Here is a 21,144-nt window from a genome sequence, read left to right as displayed (position 1 = left end):
CTTAAAAAAATAAATAAATAAATATCCCTCTAGCACAGGACTGGATGGTCTGGAGAAAGGCAGTACTGAAGATAGAGAATGGTTAAGAGACTATTTTAGTAATCCAGATGAGAAATGGATGGCTTGAACAAGACGAGTGACAAGATAGAGAGGAGGAAGCAGGTAGGAAAGAGGTTTACTATTTCCCCAAAAGAAATAGGGAGAGGGGCGCCTGGGTGGCTCAGTCAGTTAAGCATCCAACTTTGGTTCATGATCTCACAGCTCGTGGATTCGAGCCCTGCATCAGGCTCTGTGCTGACAGCACTCTCTGTCTCTCCCTCTTTCTTTCTCTCTCTCTCTCAAAAATAAATAAACATTAAAAAAATGGTTTTTAAAAAAGAAATTGGAAGGACAGTTGGATTGAAGAAGGTAAAAGGGAGAGAATGTTTTTAATAGTGAAAGTTTCTAATTTGGATAACTGAGTGAATGATGATGATGCTGATGTTGGGTGAGATATGGAATGCCAGGGAAAAGTAGGTTTTATGAAAAACATTCTGAATTATTTTGGATATGATGAGTTCAATGTGCCCACGTACACAGGTGGGCAATTGAAAATAAGAGTCTGTAGCTTAAGAGAGACATATGGGCTGGAGAAATAGATCTGAGAGATTAGTACTTCATATGGAAGGTTACAGCCTAGGGAAATACCTATAGAGTGAGAGAAAAGGGGTGATGACAGAACAAAGAAGGAGAGAGGTACCTCGCTGGCTCAGTTGGTAGAGCATGCGACTCTTGACCTCAGGGTCATGAGTTCAAGCCCCAAGTTGGGCATGGAGATTACTTAAAATTAAAAAAAAAATTAAGAAGAACAAAGAAGGAGAAACAGCAATACTTATGGTCATATAGAAGGTGTAGGGGACTCCTTAGAAAAAGATGTCCAAAAAGCCACCAAGAAAAATAATAAAATATGGTGTCACTGGAACCAAAGGAAAAGAGAGTTTTGTACAAAGAAGAGCCATAAGCAGTGTCAAATTCAAAAGATGACAGGAGAGTGTCTACTGCATCTGGTGTTAGGGCCACTGATGACCTTGGTGGGAGAAGGGGAAGAGTGGATGGGGCCCAAGCTATGGAGCAGACTACATTGAGCCATGGAGGGACTGAAAGGCAAGGATGGAGAGTCACTGAGGAAAGCAAGTAATTTCTTAAAAACATGGCTGTCTTGAAGAGAGGAAGGAAGAGTGAATGATACTGAATGTTCTACTTAGGTGTGTATTAGAGTTTGTTGTTTGTTTTCTTGAGATACTTGGGTATGCATCCTGGCTACCCCACCAGCTCTGTGACCTTGGATAAATCATAGTATACCAGCCATTCAGTTTCCTTAGCTGCAAAACAGGGCTAATAATCTATTGCATAGCATTGTGTGAGGATTAAATAAAATAATGCATGTAAAGCTTTTAGGACCAGTTTTTGATACATGGTAAGCACTCGAAAAGAGCAGTTTATAATCTTCATCATATACAAATGCAGAGGGGCAATGAACCACCTGATAGAGAGAAACAAGAAAAAGTTCCTACAGGATCCAGATCTATAAATATTATGGGGAAGATTGGTTCTGGACAAGAGGGGGATGCCTCATCTGAAGGTTTTTAAAAATGAGGGGCAGACTAAATCACAAGAGTCACTTTCCACAGGAAATTCACAGTCTTTAGAGCATCTTCTGAAACAAACTTTGTGTGGCTGCTGCAGTCAAGCCTCCCTACAGGGCATTCCCCAGCCCTCAGTGATTTGCACTCCATACATGCCATCCAGCAGAGCCCAGATTCTACATATCTGAGTCAGTCCTAGTGATCCCCAAGAGACACTCACTGATTTACACAACAATTTGAGATGAATTCCTCAGCATTCTTCCGGAATTCCTAATAACTGTCTTAAACAAATATTTTTAGGAAATTTGGGACCATTAGACCTGAAACAAGCTCTTATTAGCCTCACCCCTGACCCTGAAACTTGGGTCCATCAGAGCAGCCTCTTGATAAAGGGAGGTGGCTTCATGGTGCCAACTTCCATCAGAGCAATGGTAATCCCACTCCATTAATGATTTCAATCACTAATTATTTCAAGGTAAGGCCATGTTTTTGTTATTATCACTTCGTAATCTTTGACATATGAATCTAATCATATTTTTCCAATATCAAGCCTGATTTTTTATGATTGCCAAAAGCACTTTAGTGTATGTATATATATATATAATATATATATATATATAGTATGTATGATATATATGTACATATTTAATTCGGTTTTTTATTAAATGTTTAAATAACCCCACACAACTGATTAATAGCAAGAACAAGTCTAACAGTAAAAACAAAACATTCAGGAGCTTCTTTGTTTTAATCTATTTTTTTTTTTTAATAATCAAAGGTCACATTTATTTTTTTAATTATTTTTTTCATTTTTTTTTAAATATGAAATTGTCAAGTTGGTTTCCATACAACACCCAGTGCTCATCCCAACAGGTGCCCTCCTCAAAGCCCATCACCCCCTTTCCCCTCCTTCCCCCCCCCCATTAACCCTCAGTTTATTCTCAGTTTTTAAGAGCCTCTTATGGTTTGGCTCCCTCCCTCTCTAACCTTTTTTTTTTTCTTCCCCTCCCCCATGGTCTTCTGTTAAGTTTCTCAGGATCCGCTTAAGAGTGAAAACATATGGTATCTGTCTTTCTCTGTATGACTTATTTCACTTAGCATAACACTCTCCAGTTCCATCCACGTTGCTACAAAAGGCCATATTTCATTCTTTCTCATTGTCACGTAGTACTCCATTGTGTATATAAACCACCATTTCTTTATCCATTCGTCAGTTGTTTTAATCTATATTTTAAAACCAAACTCATTGTATTCTAAGCAATAACCAAACTGATGATGCAGGCTTCTTCTATAATATACTTTTCCAAATAAGCCTATACTCTCAAACCACTGCATTATATAATGACCATTCAACACTCCCAAAGCTGCTCTTTCAGAATATCTTAAGTCTCCGAGTACTGAGAATCAATAATCACATACAAGCCAAAATAATGCACTTTACCTGGTGGAGAACCTGCATGAGAGGGGTCCACATAGTGTCCATAATGTGGTGGAGAAAGACCTATTCCAGGCTGGGACTGAGAATAGGGGGGTGTAGCCACATATCCTTGTTGACTCATTATGAAAATATCATTCCAAGGGATAGCTCTACAAAAGAAGCCTGCAACAGAAGAAAAAAAAAAAAGTCAACAAGAGATTTTTGAGTTACTTAATGCTATTAAAAATAAGAATGCCGTTAGTAAATATTTACAATGGTTTGAGGAAAATATCAGGTGCACGAGACGTCTGCGTATCACACAACATATCATACCATTATCCCCTAAACAGGCTCTAATCATAGCTCTATGGAACTCAGTAACTCGCTTCTATAGGCAAATTCTCAGGCACAAAATATGAATAACAACTTGCCAATCACTTTTTCTTTGGAAGAATGAACTATTTCACAGATAGTCTCTCCTATGTTTGTGCCTTTGGTTTCCATGGCCCTGTTTCAGCGCAAAGCATGCCACTGGCAATAATCACAGTCATTCAATTCATTGACCAGCACAACTGCCAGTGGTCTGCAACCAAATGTTTCTTGGCTTGTGTCATTTCAGTGCTATCCTAATTAGTAATTTTCGTTAGGCAGTTAGGACGAAGAGAGATCAATAGTCCAACAAATAGCAGAAGATAAAGGAGCGGATAATGGACTCACTCTGTGAGTCATGAAATGACTAAGGCAGGTTGCAGCCTACAACAATTTGGGAGTTGTCAGTGGTTTCTCATTCAGAGATGACAGACTCTCTTTCTAATTTAAATATCACACCTCTGAAAACATATGCACATATATTTAAGGAACAAAGAAAAAAAGCAACTTCATATATGTTCAGGCAACACACACACACACAAATGTAACATACCCACCTTGATTCTACTCAGAAGCTAAACACCAATTTGTTTTAAATTTTCCATTTTTTCCAGGTTTCACAAGACAAGAGACATTTCACAGAACTATTGTCAAAAAATCTTTTGTAACAAAAAAGGCTGTGAATCCTAGCAAAGGAAGTAGGCTTTCACTATAAATATACTAATACTTAGCTGTGTGACATGGGATAAGGTGAAGAACCTCTCTGGGCCTCAGGTCCCTCTTACAAAATAAAGTTTCTAAAGATTTGGCAGATATAAAACACTGATACTACGATTTCTCTCCGGTTTCTTTTACCTGGCATAGAAATACCCTTCCTGTTGTTATTTTACGATACTACCTTTTAAGGTAAATTTCGGTGATACCTGCTAAGCCTTGAAATAGACCTACATTCAGGAAATGTCATTCTTCATTCGGTTTCATTTTCCTATTAAACTATGCGTTTCCAAAATTAAAAGGACCAAGCGAAAATATCGTAAGATCACTTTCCTCTCCTTGGAAGGCAAGAACTGCAGAGAGGAGAGACAGGAAGAAGCCTGCTGGTCCACTTTGTTACTGACAACACTTTTTTCCCTCCTCCCACTTCAGCAGAGAGAGACGTGGCAGCCTGAGCTTTGGTCAAGCTCATCCAACCAAGCACATTTCGGAAGTCAGCAGGAGCACACACCTACGTAGCAGCCTGTTGCTGAGTGACGGAGAGGCAAGGCCGGGATGTTCACTCCGAACAGCAGGAAGCAAGCAGTCGGGTCCCTCTCTACTGGTCCTGACAGGAATTTGCTTCCTCACGCAGCCGGGTTTGCCACGTCAAACTTCCTCACACAGCACCAAGTTACAGAAACCTGACTCAGCTTCAAGCGGCGACATGGCAGAAAGCCACTTGGCAACAGCAGGCCTAGGATCAAAATCTGGGGAGCCCCAGGCCATTGTCACTGGTCAATTATCGCCGAGGTGTGCCTCTCACCCTGGACCAGATTCGGATTTGGACAAATTGGTTGCACATTCAGGATGTCCCGAAGCTTGAAGATACAGTTGCCATTTTTACTATCAATATTTCCAATATCGCCTTCCTCCAAAAAGGAAATTAAGTTGATACGGAGACAAGAAAACCGCTGGCAGTGTCCCTGGAATCTTGGGGCTGGTGAGGACCCTAAGCACGCAGTCCCAGCATCCCAAGACAAAAAGATGGGGGCGGGAGCGGGTAAAAAAAAATGCCCACGCCCACCCACCCCACCCCTATTATTATTAAACTGCACGAAAGGGCTGTAGGAGCTAAGTATGAGGTCTCCTCCGCTGCCCTGCCACAGCTTAGCATCCAGCCTCCCGCCAACCCCCATCCCAGGCCCCGCACCGCACCCCGCTCCAGCTGTGCCTGGGGAGGGGCTGTCCCGCCAGAGCGTAGCTAGGCAGGGCGAGGCATTACCTGTTCTGCTCCCGCACGCCTCTGGACTTCCGAGAGCCTGCGCTCTGCTCCTAGCGCCAGCTGCCCCCGGTGACCCTGCTCCCGCTGCGGCCGCTGCTCCCGCGGCGCCTTTCCCCCGGCCCTGTGTCCCCACAGGCTGGTCTCGCGCACAGAGTTGCAGCTGGGCTGGGAACTGCCACGTCAAACACTCTCCCGGCTGCGCGCCCCCAGCGCCGGGGCTCCGACCGGCTGCCGCGCACCCGCCGGCGCACGCGCACAGACGCGACGGGGCGGGGCGGGGCCGGAGGCGGGGCCTGGCCGAGAGAACTGCCGGAGTTTGGGCAGCCCGTCCTTCCTTTTTTTTTTTTTTTTTCTAGTCGCCTCTTTCTGTGTGTTTTGTTTGTTTCTTTGTTTGCTTGTTCCCCTATAACAGGTCAAAATGTTAACGCTTTTGATAAATCAGTGTTTTCACAGCGGAGCCGTGTAGGAAGGCGGGAGTGCGTAATGAGGGTTCATTCATTCTTTCATTCAACAGGTTGCAGCTTCAGCTATTCATTACGTATTACTTGAGTAACTGATATTACAGGTATTGCTTGCTAATATGGAAGGTACACGATTCAAGACTCCGAAGAGATGAGAGTTTAAAGGTGAATCTGGCACGTGTATACGGACAATTTGATGACGCATTTGTGCAATGCACTACAGAAGAAGGAACGTCCGAAGCAGCTTGGCAACGTGTAAAATAGGTAGAAAAAGATGTCCTAACTGAAAAGTGTGGTAAGAGGTGCCTTCATTGAAGCTGAAATTGCTAGACTTCTGTGTATTCCTTCAAGGAATGCCTACAGATTCATTGTGAGGGAGAATGATTGAACCCACCCCAAACAGGAATCAATTCATACATAAGGACCCAGTGTTTAGCTGTGTTGTTAAGAAACAGCTGAGAAAGACAACCTATGTGAGACCTGGGACTTGACTTCTCTATCCAGCCTTAAAAACTAGGACCATCTCGCTGGTTTCTCACAATGCCCCACTGCTAGATAGAAAGGCCTTCAGCCAACCCTAGGTTTGGTATAGCTACCAAACTTACACAAAGCAAACCAAATCAGTGTTTTGTTTTCAAAATATGCTTTTCTCTGGACTGCAAGAAGATAAAGACTGCTTGACAAATCCCTTTACTGATGAAATCCTTGGGCAAACACTTGCATGGGTATAATGCTACTGCTGAAATGCTACATGAGTTTTTGCAGGCATTTTAAGTTATTCCAGCATGGTGAAGTCTAATGGTCTCGTTCCCACTTCTCCTTTTTCTACAGCTTTAAAGTGTGATGCCTTGCCCATTGGTTAGATTTGAAAATCTACAATAAAAAAATTTTTTTAAATTTGTTTCCTGTATTCTCAGTATAATGAAAATGTTTGATGAAGTTTAGGAAGCTTTGATCTGTGTTGAAGCAACACAGCTTGTAAGAGCAATAAAAAAAGTTGTCATATCACAGTTATGTCACAATGTAAGAAACAGTAGTCTCTCAGAGATAGGAGAGCTGATTCCTATCAGCTGGTTGGCTTGTTGCCTCTATAAAACCACTAAATTTGAATTTATAAATTCTTTCTAACTCTTTGTTCAGGGATACCAGACAAACAACTTGTGATTTCAGTACTAAGTGTTAAATTCCTAAATATTTAAAGCTGGAAGGGATTAGATATATGGATAAGTCAGTATTCAGTGAGAAGTGAATTCAACTTAATCACTTATAGATTAATAAACCAAATTTCAGAAAATGAAAATAACCTCCTAGTCTTTTAGTTGGAAGTCATGCCTTCTAATTGTATTTCAAAGTAATTTTTACCTCATTTTTCTTTCTCTTAATATTACTCTGATTTGCTCTTCTCTATTAAATGGGTTTGCCTTTCTCTCCTGTAACTGCCTTATAGTTAAGCTTTCAAATAACTAAGACCATAATAGACCATACAGTTCCACCAGTTACTGGAGTTACCCATCACAAATTTCTTTTTCTTATGAAATAGACTTCTGGTTTCAGGCCAGTTTCCCTTCTCGTGACCTTATATACCACCCCTTTAGTGACTAACTTCTGAAATTACGCTTTTTGTAGGATTATTGGCCTTTACCAGACAGGAGGATCAGCCTGGATTCCCAGCCTTCCTTGGTCCAAACTACCCCACTGTCACCTGATGTCAGCCTCTGATGTTCCATGTATAATTAATGTGGTTACCCTGGTAACCAAATCCTAACTGAAAGGTGAGGTCACAGAGAGTGTCCATGTGCTGGAGTTCTGTGTTCTTTAGGGTCTTTCTGTTCTAAATTTATTCTTATTTATTTACTTTTTAGTAATCTCTTCACCCAACGTGGAGCTGGAACTCATAACCCTGAGATCAAGAGTCACATGCTCCACCGACTGAGCCAGAGCCAGGAACCCCTCTGTTCTAACTGTAAAAGGAAAATAAAGAAGATAATCGATGGTGCAAAAGATTGTATAGAAAGAGAATGAATTACCTGACAATACTCAGGGTTCTTTCTGTTATATATATCCTTTGGAAAAAAACTATGGTGCTCTAAGCATTTATGTAACTTAAGAAATTTGGAGTCTCTGGTTGAAAAGCTACAGTTTGAAGAGGATTTATATTTTTTAAAAATGAAATAGCCAAGGCTTGGACTGTATTAAACATCTGAAAACACAATAAATAAGGCCAAATTAAATGGTGGTGGCGAGAAGGGTACATGGTAGGCTAACTTGAGCAGCAACCAATAACAGTAAAAATACAGTTTAAATGATCATCAAGGGCCAGACGCAAAGATAATTACTTCTTTCTCTGTTTTTTTAATACCAGTTTTATTGAGATATAATTAACAATTCACCATTTAAGGTATATAGTCCTATGGGTTTTAGTATGTTTACAGAGTTGTATAGCCATCACCACAATCAATTTTAGAATATTTTCATCCCTCCCCAATAAACCCTGCCCATTAGTAGTCACTGCCTTTTCCCCACTACCCTCCCATTCTACAGCCCTAGGCAACCACTGGTCTACTTTTTATCTGTAAAGATTTCCTATTCTAGACACTTCATATAAATGGAATCATATAATACGTAGCCCTTTGTGACTATCCTTTCACTTAGCATAATGTTTCCTTTTTTTTTTTAAGTTTATTTATTTAAAGAGAGACAGAGACAGCACACGTGGGGAAGGGCAGAGATAGAGGGAGAGAGAGAGAATCCAAAGCAGGCTCCATGCTGCCAGCACAGAGACCAATGCATGGCTCAAATCCATGAAACTGTGAGATCATAACATGAGCTGAAACCAAGAGGTAGACACTTAATGGACTGAGCCACCCAGGTGCCCCTAGCATAATGTTTTCAAGGTTAATCCATGAAGTAGTATGCATTAGTACTTATTTCCTTATTGCCAAATAATATTCCATTGTATGGATATAACACATTTCACTATCCATTCATCAGTTGATGGGCAGTTAGGTTGCTTCCCCCTTTTGGCTATTATGAATAATGTCATGAACATTCATGTACAAATTTTTGTTTAGATATACATTTTTAATATTCTTGGGAACTTCAAATAAACACCGTAGTTTCAACGTAGTTTTTGGAGCAGTCTGGCTCAAAGGCTGTGCACTTAGCAATTAGGCAATGTTGCCACTCTGTATGAGATTTTATTTTTAAAATAAAACAGGCAATATCACCCCCCATACAAAAAGACAATAACAAAATAATTAAAATTGAAATCTCTTGTGAAAATGTAACTTACCAAAGCTGATTCTAGAAGAAATATTTTCTTAGAGTTAAAATATAGAGTTACCATATGGCCCAGCAGTTTCACTCCTAGCTAGAATTACTTTGCTAATATCTTGAATATCTTGCTCTGAGTGTACTGCATTACTTATGTCATCAGCCATAGATTGGGCAGTGTGACATCAGACTGCCAGGTCAAGTTGACTCAGGTTTGAATCCTGAAACTATCACTCACTACTAGCTATATGAGTTTTACTTATTTAACATTTATTAAGCACTCACTATAAGCTGGATGCTGTACTAAGCACTGTGGATATGAAGTTGGATGAGACACTGCTCTAGCTATTAGAAGTTCATGGAAGAGTACAGGGATTGGCAAACTACAAAATCTGGCCCACCTGCTTATTTTTGTACAGCCTGCAAGCTGAAAATGGTTTTTATATTTTTAGATAGTTGAAAAAAATCAAAAGAAGAATAATATTTCGTGACACATAAAAATTATATGAAATTCAAATTTCAATGTCCATAAATAAGGTTTTATTGGAACACAGCCATGCTTTTTATTATTATACTCTCTGCGGTTGCTTTTGCACTACAGCAGCAGAGTTGAGTAGTTGTGACATTTCCCACAAAACTCAAAAAACCTAAAATATATACTACCTGGCCCTTTAAAGAAAAAGCTTGCCAACACTTCATCTGGTGGGACCTATAAGTATGGTAACAGTGGAGTAGAGTTCTATGAGAAGACTAAGTTGCCATGGGAAAATGTAAGAAGAGACATTGAGCCCAGACTTGGAAAGTGAGAGATATCTCCCTGATGGAGGTGGCATCTGAACTGAGTCCCTGAGGACAAAAATAAGTTAGGGAAAAAAGGAGTGAGAGGTAGCAGGAATAGCAGGAATGAAAGAGAGAAGACAAGGAATCTGGGGCATTCAGAGGCGAGATGGTCTAGTACAGCTCAAAGGTGGGGTTCTAAAGGAGTGAGGAGAGGAATGAGATAGATGATAGATAGATAGATAGATAGATAGATAGATAGATAGATAGATAGATAGTCTCATCTCTATGAGAGCAGGTAGGTGGGCTAGGCTAGCTCTTGAGGGCCCTCAAAGGCTCTGGAGAGGCAATGAAAAATTTTAAGCAAAGGAATGAGTCAATGATTTTTTCCCCCAGAAATCAATCTGGCAGACAAGAGATAAGGCTCTGCAGTCAGACCAAGTCATGACTTCTGTTTCTGCCAGTTACTGGCTATGTGTTCCCTCCCTAAACTTCAGTATTCTCATCAATAAAAATGGGAGTAATTATAATACTAATCACAAATTTTTTTGTAGTAATTAAAGGAAATAATGCAGGTAAAGTACTTGGTACAGTGTTTGGCACATAATACATGCTCAATAATGTTGTTATGGCACCATCAAAATAATTATCATTTTTTTTTTAAATTTTTTTTTCAACGTTTATTTATTTTTGGGACAGAGAGAGACAGAGCATGAACGGGGGAAGGGCAGAGAGAGAGGGAGACACAGAAGCGGAAACAGGCTCCAGGCTCTGAGCCATCAGCCCAGAGCCTGACACGGGGCTCGAACTCACGGACCGCAAGATCGTGACCTGGCTGAAGTGAAGCTGAAGTCGGACGCTTAACCGACTGCGCCACCCAGGCGCCCCAAAATCATTATCATTATTAACAGCATATCTGTGACAATGGAATTAAGGAGATAAAGTCTAAGGATGAAACCCTGGGGAATCCTGTAATGAATGCACATTCTAAGCTTACTAACCTTGGTGTACTCGTAAATTTGGGATATTACATTCTTCTCATTGTTATCATGAACATTTAATGATATGAAACAAAGTGTTATGGAACAAAGTAAAAGTAGAGCAGGGTGAGGGGGATTGGGAATGCCAAGTGGGTGATGGGTTGTTTTATGTGGGATAATTAATGATAGTAGTATTTCATAGAGTACTTAGGGTAGGGGTCTGTGGTGCCTGAAGGCATGCCACTCAGAGCTCCCTCCAAGATTACCTACTCCCAGGCATGTAAATGGATGACATCCTTCAGCTGTTATGCCTTTCACAACACCATTCATCCCAAAGCAAATATTCTCAGCAGTTCAAGCCAATGACTGAGCATAGTAAGCCTACTGAAGTCAGACTACTTTTTCCCAGCATGGGACCCCTCTAGTAAGAAATCTTTCCTCCGGGGTGCCTGAGTGGCTCAGTCTATTAAGTGGTCGACTCTTGATATTGGGTCAGGTCATGATCTCATGATTCATGAGTTCGAACCCCACCTCAGGCTCTGCACATTGACAGCGCAGACCCTGCTTTGGATTCTCTGTCTCCCTCTTTTTCTTCCTCTCCCCTGCTTACTCTCTGTCTCTCTCTCAAAATAAATAAATAAACTTAAAAAAAAAAAGGAATCTTTCCTGTGGGGTTTCCATTGTCCTGGCTGAGGTTTTCTCAGAACCGCACTGCAATATGAGGCTCATCCTACCCAGACCTCCTACCTCCTTCTCCTCTTTTCACAGGTGTTGGATCTGCATAGTACCAGCAGCCTTTTTCCCTTTTTCTCCTGCTCTTGTTCCCTCTCTTCTACTCTTCATAGGTGGTTTCCCCAGTCACTCTGTTGTGTGTCTAATTCCATGTTGGCATGTGCTTTTTGGGAGACCTGGATTGACACACCTGACAGAGGTGAGATTTGAACAAGACCTTAAAGGAGGTAATAGAGTTAGCCACGCAGATCACCTGGGGGCAGAGTATTTCAGGCAGAAGAGCCCCCAAAAGTCCCTATGTCAGAAAGGAGGGTGCCTGGCATGTTCCAGGAACAGGAGGCTGGCAAAGCTGGGGTGGAGGAAATGAGGGGAAAGTTGTAGGAGAGGAGAGACAAAAGGTTAAAAAGGGAAGTGAATGGTGTAGGGTCCTTTAATCCATTTTAAAGAGTTTTGGGGGTGCCCAGGTGACTCGGTTAGGCATCTGACTCTTGATTTTGTCTCAGGTCATGATCTCATGTTCTATGAGTTTGAACCCTGTATAGGGCTTTGTGCTGACAGTGTGGAACCTGCTTAGGATTCTCTTTCTCCTTCTCTCTGCCCTTCCCCCCCCCCAGCTCACTCTCTCTCTCTCTCTCTCTCTCTCCCCCTCTCTCAAAAAATAAGTAAAAATAAACTTAAAAAAATAAAGAGTTTTGTTTTTTCTCTGATTTAAAAAGGAGTCATTTCAGGTTTTAAAGTGAGGAATGAGGGAGCACCTGGGTGGCTCAGTCAGATAAGCCTCTGACTGCAGCTCAGGTCATGATCTCATGGCTCATGAGTTCAAGCCCCATGTAGGGCTCCATGCTGACAGCTCAGAGCCTGGAGCCTGTTTTAGAGTCTTTATCTCCCTCTCTCTCTCTCCCTCCCTCACTTGTGCTCTGTATCTCTCTCTCTCAAAAGTAAATAAACATTAAAAAAAATTTAAAGTGAGGAATGACATGATCTGACTTACTTGCCTCTGTGTGTGTGTGTGTGTGTGTGTGTGTGTGTGCGTGCGTGCGCATGTATGTATTTGCTAATATGGGAAGCAGCATCTCTTTATAAAGAATATGGTGTTCAGAAAAGATTTATTTTACAAAGTCTCAGTGAGATTTTAGGCCTCAGAAATTTATCCTTTAATCATTTGGTTTCTCACAGGTTTTCTTGATGGTGGCTAAGATTTGAGGAGGAATAGTAAATATAGTTTTATAACCTGCTTTAAAAGCTGGTGGAAAATTGACTCGTGCCTGCTGCACAGCCATTGTTCTATATTCATAGCTCACCCCTTACTCGGACCACATTTCTGACTTCAAAGATTTTCCAATTGATGAAGTCAATGATATATGTCTCAGTATTTTCACTGCACTGATTTTCTTGATCAAAGAAGGAGAGCAGACACTTAAGACATGGATGAAACCCAACTTTTGTTTAACAGAATGCTTACAAGAAAGGTACTCTCACCTTTCTAATATTAAAAGCTTGGGGTGTAGCAGGTTTCTCACACAGAGAGTTATGACACCGAGGCTTTTCTTTCCAGGAAGCAACTTTATTTGTGCCGGTATGCGCTCAGTTGGTTTGTACCCAAAAAACTGAGCCCCGAACACCAGGTGGCGTAGTCTTTTATACATTTTCTACTTCTTTGTTTTCCAAATATGGATATTGTATAGGCATACACTCTGATGTTACAGTCTCATGAGGGAAGTCACACTAGCCAGGTTGCCTTCCCTTAACGTGAGGTCTATTTCTTTAGGGAGGGCACTCTACCACAGGGGCACCTGGCTGGCTCAGTTGGTAGAGTGTGCAACTCTTGATCTCAGGGTCTCGAGTTCAAGGCCACATTGGGAATGGGGCCTACTTGAAAGAAAGAGAGAGAGAGAGAGAGAGAGAGAGAGAGAGAGATAGGCACTCAAAGTGCCCTGTCTACCAATTTGAAAGCTTATGATGTGCTATTCTGTAACAAATATTTCCCTTTTTGCTATCAGGATTGAACTGAGAAATAAAAAGGACCAGATAACTCATTGAATAATGGTCAGAAGAAGTAGCAATGGTACTAGCTATTTGAAGTCACTGCTTCGATATATGCTTATTAACAAGAAATTATTTTCTTTTGATTCCTTCCTCAAATCCTCTTACTTGATTATCTAGAAGTATAATGCAATTCTGTATTGTTATTCTGCAATTCTATATTGTCATTGTAAATAACAATATAGAATTGCATTATATAGTGTTAGAAATTTAAATTACCAGAAATTTAGATTTTGGAATATCACATTGTGGCAGAAACTGCTAATATTTCTGGAGTATCCATCCTTCTTCTGAGTTTTAGCTGATGTGGGGCTGCGCAGCCAGGAGACTGCGGCTCCAGCCTTCCTTACAGCTGGTTGTAGCTCTGGGACTCACTGACCAGAGTGGAAATTATATGCAACTTCTTTGTTTCATCCTTAAAATTTTCAGCCTGATGAATTTTCTCTCACTTTCCTGCAGGCTGTAATGTAGATGGTAGTGGTCAAGCCAAATGAACCCTTGGGATAAGGATAGTTCTCTGGGATTGGTGGAAAGAATGTGAAGGAAACTTTGGTGCCTAGGTAGCTTCATGAACCAGAGTCACCAACTCACCTTGAGCCCCATGTCTGCTTCTGAGCTGTTACATGAGAGAAAAATAACTGTATGAAGGTTGAGCCACTGGTTTTGTGTGGGGAGGGGGTCCTCTTAAACAAATAATCATATTCTTACAATTATATTAAAAAATTTTTTTTTGATGTTTATTTATTTTTGAGAGACAGAGAGTGGGTGGGTGAGGGGCAAAGAGAAAGAAGGAGACACAGAAGCCAAAGCAGGTTCCAGGCTCTGAGCTGTCAGCACAGGGCCCAATGCGGGGCTCGAACTTACAAGCCGTGAGATCATGATCTGAGCCAAAGCCTGATGCTTAACCGACTGAGCCACTCAGGTGCCCAAAATTAGTGTATTTAAAAATTAAATAAGACACTTTTAAATTTTACTTATCAGAGTAAATCTACCATAAACCAACATACAGAACAGCATATAGACTAGAATCACAAAAGAACTGTCGATTAGAGTGAATTAACCACAGAGGAGCAAATGAGTGGACAGTTTGGCAATTCTATTGTTTTAATGGAGTCTCATGTTGAAAACATACCCTAATGGGTAAGGGTGGAGTTTTCTTTTGAAAGGAGCTGATGTTTCTATTGTTCACGGTTCACTAGCCAAGAACTAAAGGTGACTTTTTGGACTTTCTCCTTTCCCCTAGATCTAAGAGTTGATTCTAAATACAAGAGACACAAAGAAGACTCCAAGTATACTGATCGAACTGGGAGTAGGTCTGGAGAGCTCATCCTGACCTCATAAAGGTTCTGTGTTGGCAGCAGTGAGAGTGGGAGTCTGTTTCCTCTGGTGCACCCTTCAGCCTCCCAGGAGCCCCATCTCCATGAACGCGAGCCAAGAGCAACTGTTTAGAAGTGAGAAGGCCAGGCAGGGTTCTCTTTACAATCTGAGGAGTGGAGAAGTCATAGGTGACTGAACATGGTGGCAAGACCCAGTCAGAATGGACGAATCTGAGGACTGTATTCAGAAGTGTATGGAATTCAGCACCCAGAGGAGCCTTCAGAAACAGCTGCATCGCCCTGAATGGGGGCTGAATTTAGTGAACGGGTGGCTTATCCCATAATAATTTGGGCTATTTTTAATTTTTTTATGTTTACTTATTTTTTTTTTTGAGAGAGAGACAGAGACAGAGAGACAGAGGGAGACACAGAATCTGACACAGGCTGCAGGCTCTGAGCTGTCAGCACAGAGCCCCATTCAGGGCTGGAACTCACAATCCTGGAGATCATGACCTGAGCTGAAGTTAGACACTAAACAGACTGGAGCCACCCAGACGCTGCATGGGTTATTTTTTAAAGTGTAACTTTATATTACAATCACAGGCATCTAAGATTTTTATAGATACATATACAATTGTGTTGGAGAAGGTCATCCAGAGGACATGACCGCCAGTTGACCCTAGAGCTGAATCCGGGCAATCAGAAGCTCCTCTTCCCAGCCCCTGTCCTTGCAAGTATGTTCTGCCCACAAGGGCAGATGGGACCAATTTTCAAGGATACAGCCTTTAGAAAGGTTGTTGTTGAACTATCTGGACAGTGTATGTGATCAAATCCCATTAAGGCCTCTATATAAACTTTAAAGATTCTGTCAGCAGGTGCAGAAATCTACTCCTCTAGCGGCAGCTGAAGACAAGCCTCCTAAGTAAGTGTTATGCCCAGAATTCGTGATCCCCAAAGACCACTAGGGAGCCGAGTCCGATGCAAAAGCAAAGAGCCTTTATTCGAGCTAGCTCGAGCTCAATCCCCTACCTGCACCGACGCAGCGGTGAGATACCAGGGAAAGAGAGCGAGTTTCAAAAGCACAAAGGTTTTATAGGGGTCTAGGGGCAGCCGATTGGCTGGGGAAGTGGCGTGTTTTGATCAGGAAGCTTGAATGGGTGAGCGGGAGGTCACTCAAAGGGAGGAGGCGTGGTCTAGGTGAAGGACACAGAACAAGATGGAGTCGGCTGGTGTAGGCCCGCCCTTTCAGTAAGTTCCCTTACTTTTTCTTTTTTTCTTTTAATGTTTACTTTTGAGAGAGACAGAGTGTGAGCAGGGGAGGGGCAGAAAGAGAGGGAGACACAGAATCTGAAGTAGGCTCCAGGCTGTCAGCACAGAGCCCAACTTACGCAGGGCAGAACCCATGAACCGTAGGATCATGACCTGAGCTGAAGTGGGACCCTTAATCCTTAACTGACTGAGCCACCCAGGTGCCCCAGTTCCCTTGCTTATTAAAACCACCACCCTGCTATCTGGAGTGGCCGCTCAGTCTCTCCTTGCCCTCTGTGTACTCCACCAGTTTGTGGACCAACAACTATGTGTTTACTTCACTAACAAGTGGTATTTTATTGCCTCCTAAGGAAACGCCTTCTTTTTAGAGTTAGGTTTTCAAGACTTGTTTAAAAGTTGAGAGTTTTCTCATCTGGTGCAACTGTAGGTTCAAACTTTGTTCTAACTATTAAAAGAAAATGGAATGGGGGTTGTGAATTGCCTCAGAAATTGGGAAAAGTCAAATTGTTTTTAAATGGTTAAAGATGCTGAACGAATATCTTTGTTGAAGAACTAATAAAATGTCAGTATAAATTTATGTTCATTGCCTTTAACAGACATATAGGAACATAATAATTACTTATTATCTTTCTTTGGACCTTCTATCTAACTGTTCAGGATTTATAGGCAACTGGTTTGAACAATAGTACACCTTACTGAGGTGGAGAAGACTATGTGAGGAGGGATGAGGGTGGGGAATAGGGTTCAGGTTAGGACATGTTATATTTGAGATTTATATGAGACATCAAATATTAATATTAGGTATGAATTGCAATATTTCAACCTGAGGTCAGAGAAATCTGGTCTGGAAATACCAAATGTAAGAATAATCATCTTGGATAAGAAGTTCTGACTGTAATATTTAACAAACTTAGTTTAGGTTCATGGAATATCTAGTTTTATTTCACATTTAAATGACTAACAGAATTGGAGTTCAGGAAAGAATTGAAGATAAAGAATGCAGCCCTATGTATATCACCAGAGCCCTATGTACATCAAAACAGAGCCAGCTGAGTGGATGCATAAAAGATGTTCTAAGACCATGTCATTTCAATAAAGCAAAAGCAAAAGTTGTTTTCTGAAGGCAACAAGTTAGATTTAGTTTGCATTCTTCCATTGCTTTTTTTAAATTCTTGGCTTTTAAAGTGCACTCATATTTAATTTTTATTGCTAATTAATATTACTATTTAGTTAATTGAAAATTTCATTATTTGAAGAGTGTTTCAAGGTGATATAAAATGCATACATCTTAATTTAACTTGAATAAAGGTTTAGGCTTCAATGCAGCATAGAAAAAAGTAGGAAGGAAATGAAAGAACAGTTCTAAGTTGAAATAATTCACTCAATAGTTTATTTTTTAACTGGTTATAATTTTAGACATATTATGTAAATATTAGTGAAACGCAAATATACATTTTAAAATATTTTAGGCCTTGTATTTCACATCAGAAAACCAATTTTTTTAAAAAATTTTCAACATTTATTTATTTTTGAGAGAGAGAAAGAGAGAGCGAGTCAGAGATAGAGGCTGAGACAGATCACAAGCAGGGGAGGGGCAGAGAAAGAAGGAAACAGAGAATCTGAAGCAGGCTCCAGGCTCTAAGCTGTCAGCACAGAGCCCAACACAGGGCTTGACTCCACGAACCATGAAATTATGACCTGAGCCAAAGTCGAACGCTTTACCAACTGAGCCACCTAGTCGCCCCCAGAAAACGAATTTTAATGAATGTTTTCATATAAAAAAGCCATTGTTCAAAAAAAATAAAGTTTTAATTAAACTACTATATTCTCTGGAATTGAAACAAAACCTAAAGGATGATTTATGAATAACAAATATTAAATTCATGTTGCTAGTATTGAACTTTAGTTATAGCTCCTATATTATTTTTTAACATCTTCATTGACATATAACGGACATACAACAAGCTGCACATACTTAAAGTGTTCGATTTGATGTTTTTGACATATGTACATGCCAGTGAAATCATCATAATTAAAATAACAAATCCACCACCCCTAAAAGCTTCCTTGTACTCCTTTGTAATCACTTCTTCCTTATTCTCTCTACCCTTCAGCTCTCAAGAAACCATTGATCTGCTTTCTGTCAAAGATTTGTTTGTGTTTTCTAGAATTTTATACAGGTAGAATCATATTGTATATGCTATTTTGGGGGTGGGTGGGATGACTTTCTTTACTTAATTATGTTGAGATTTATCTATTTGTGTATGTGCACTGGTAGGTCATTCCTCTTTGTTGTTAAGTAGGTTGCCATTGAATGGATGTGTCAGTTTGTTTATCTATATTGGCTGATGGACGTTGGATTATCCACTTCGGGGCTTTTCCAAATGAAGCTGATATAACCATTTATGTACACATCCTTGTATGGACATATCCTTTCATTTCTTTCAGAAAAATACCTAGGAGTAGAATAGTTGGGTCACAATAGTTGGGTTGATGTATGTTTAATTTTTTAAGATATTGCCAGACTCTTTTCCAAAGTGGTGTGGCATTTCATGTTATCACCAACAGTAAGTGAGAATTATAGGTGCTCCATATCCTCTCCAGAACCTGGTATGGTCAGTGTTTTTGATTTTAGAAGTTCTCATAGTTGTTTAGTGGCATCTCACGGTAGTTTTAATTTGCATTTCTCCAATGCCTAAGGTTGTCAAACATATTTTCGTGTGTTTATTTGCCATCTATACATCATACTTGGTAAAGTGTCTGTTCAAATATTTTGCTCATTTTCATTTGGTTGTTTTATTTCTTACTATTGAGTTTTGGGGATTTCTTCACAAGTCCTTTATTAGACATGCTATTTGCAAATATTTTCACTCAGACTGTGGCTTGGTTTTTCATTCCTTTTTTTTTTTTTAAGTTTGTTTATTTATTTATTTATTTATTTATTTATTTATTTATTTAGAGACCGATATAGCATGAGCAAGGGAGGGGTAGAGAGAATGGGAGAGAGAGAGAGAATCCCAAGCAGGTTTGGCACGCACAGGACAGGGATTGACTCATAAAACTGTGAGATCATGACTTGAGCCAAAATCGAGAGTTGGACACTTAACCAACAGAGCAACTCAGGCACCCCAGTTTTTCATTCTTTGATAGTGTCTTTTGAAGAGAATTTCTTAATTTTGATGAAATTCAATTTACTAATTTTTCTTTTATAAATCATGCTTTTGGCATTATATCTAAGAAATCTTTAACTCAATCACAAAGACATCTATGTTTTCTTCTAGACGTTTTATAATTTTAGGTTTTTCAGTTTTGTCTGTGATTTATTTAGAGTTAATGTATGAAGATAGATCATTCTAAGTCATGAAATAAATCTCAATAAATTTAAAAGGATTTAAGTCACACAAAATTTATTCTCTGACTATAATTGAATTAAATTAGAAATCAGTTACAATGATCTGGAACAATCCCAGATATTTGGAAACTAAATATTATATTTCTGTGTACCCACTGGTCAGTAAGATCAAAAGGGAAATTAAAAACGATTTTGAGGTAAATGAAAGTATGGCATGTCAAACTTTGTGGGATGTGGCAGAAGCATTATTTAGGGGAAAAATCTATAGCACTAAAATGCTTATTAGAAAAAAAGAAAGACCATTACATTAATGATGCCAGTTTACATCATAAGGCACTAGAAAAAGAAGAACAAATGAGACCTAAAGTAAGCTGTAAAAAGGAAACAATAAAGATCAGAGTTGGGAAACCCGTCAAATAGAGAACAGAAAGATAATAGATAAAAGCAATGAAAATCAAATGATGGCTCTTCAAGACAGTAAAATTGACAATCTTCTAGCCAGACAGATCAGGAAGGAGAGAGATGGAGTTGGGAGAGAGACAGGACTAGAGAGACAACACAAATTACCGTATCAGGAATGAGACATAACATCACTATAAATTATAGCAATATTAAAAAATAATAAGAGAATATTATGAATAACTTTATGCCAATGAATTTTATAGTTTAATTAACAAAGTTCACTGAAAAAGAAACAGATAACCTGAATAGTCTTACATCTATTAAGCTGAAATTGTAATTTAAAACTTTCTGAGAGATATATTCTAGGCTCAGATGTCCTCATTACTAAATTCTACCAAACATTTAAGGAAGAAAAAAACCCAATTCTATAAAAATTATTCAAAAAATTGAATAAGATATGATAACTCCCAAATAATTCTGTAATGCTCCATTACCTAATACCAATACCAGATAAAGTCATTAAAAGGGAAAAATATACAAATTAATATTGCTCATCCGTATAGGTACAAAGATTAACAAAATTTTAGCATGTCAAATGAAAAAAATATGTAAAAAGGATAAATATATTTTGACCAAGTGGAGTTTCTTCCAGGAATGCAAGACTAGTTTAGCATTCAAAAAAGCAATGTACTCTACCATATAAGGAGATTAAAAAGAAAAAAACCATATGATTATCTCAGCAAACACAGAAAAAGGCATGTGACAAAATCTAGCATCCATACTGATGAAGATTCTCAGTGAACTAGGAAAAAAAGAATGAACTTCTTAAACCTTATAAGAGGCATTTTCAAAAAATTTTCAATGATGAAAAATTGAATTACTTTCACCAAAAATGAAAAATGATACTAGAATGTTTGCTCTTATCTCCTCTATTCAACACTGTACTAGAGGTTCTAGACAGTGCAATATGGCAGGGGGAAAAAGAGCCATCTTGTCTGGAAAAAAATAAAATAAAAACCCTTGTTTGCACACAATGTAATAGTTTATATAAAAATTCATTGGATTCTATTAAAAAAAGCTGCTAGAACTAATACACAAATTTTGCCAGGTTGGAGAATATATTATCAACATTTGAAAATCAATGGTATTT

The 21,144-nt window shown here is 39.6% G+C and overlaps 1 protein-coding gene across 6 annotated transcripts in view; it reads right to left on the bottom strand.

Annotated features, from left to right (window-relative positions):
- Nucleotides 1–7,513, bottom strand: part of SEC24D (SEC24 homolog D, COPII coat complex component) — a 109,199-nt gene extending 101,686 nt beyond the window's left edge. For 2 of the 6 annotated variants that reach the window (XM_043569562.1, XM_043569563.1), the window contains exons 1-2: nt 7,493–7,513; nt 3,067–3,225 (exon numbers count right to left, since the gene is read on the bottom strand). In XM_043569562.1, coding sequence (XP_043425497.1) covers nt 3,067–3,184 — 118 coding nt within the window. In that variant the 5' untranslated portion in view covers nt 3,185–3,225; nt 7,493–7,513. Of the gene's footprint in view, nt 1–3,066; nt 3,226–4,636; nt 5,082–5,389; nt 5,656–7,492 lie in introns of those variants that run through there. The other 4 variants (XM_043569566.1, XM_043569564.1, XM_043569565.1 and 1 more) reach the window with 4 other exon arrangements.
- Nucleotides 7,514–21,144: the final 13,631 nt, after the last annotated feature.

This window comes from Prionailurus bengalensis, chromosome B1 (genome assembly GCF_016509475.1).
Source record: "Prionailurus bengalensis isolate Pbe53 chromosome B1, Fcat_Pben_1.1_paternal_pri, whole genome shotgun sequence".
Lineage (NCBI taxonomy): Eukaryota > Metazoa > Chordata > Mammalia > Carnivora > Felidae > Prionailurus > Prionailurus bengalensis.
Note: the sequence above shows the minus strand (reverse complement) of the source record. Positions and strands in the feature narration are given on the sequence as shown.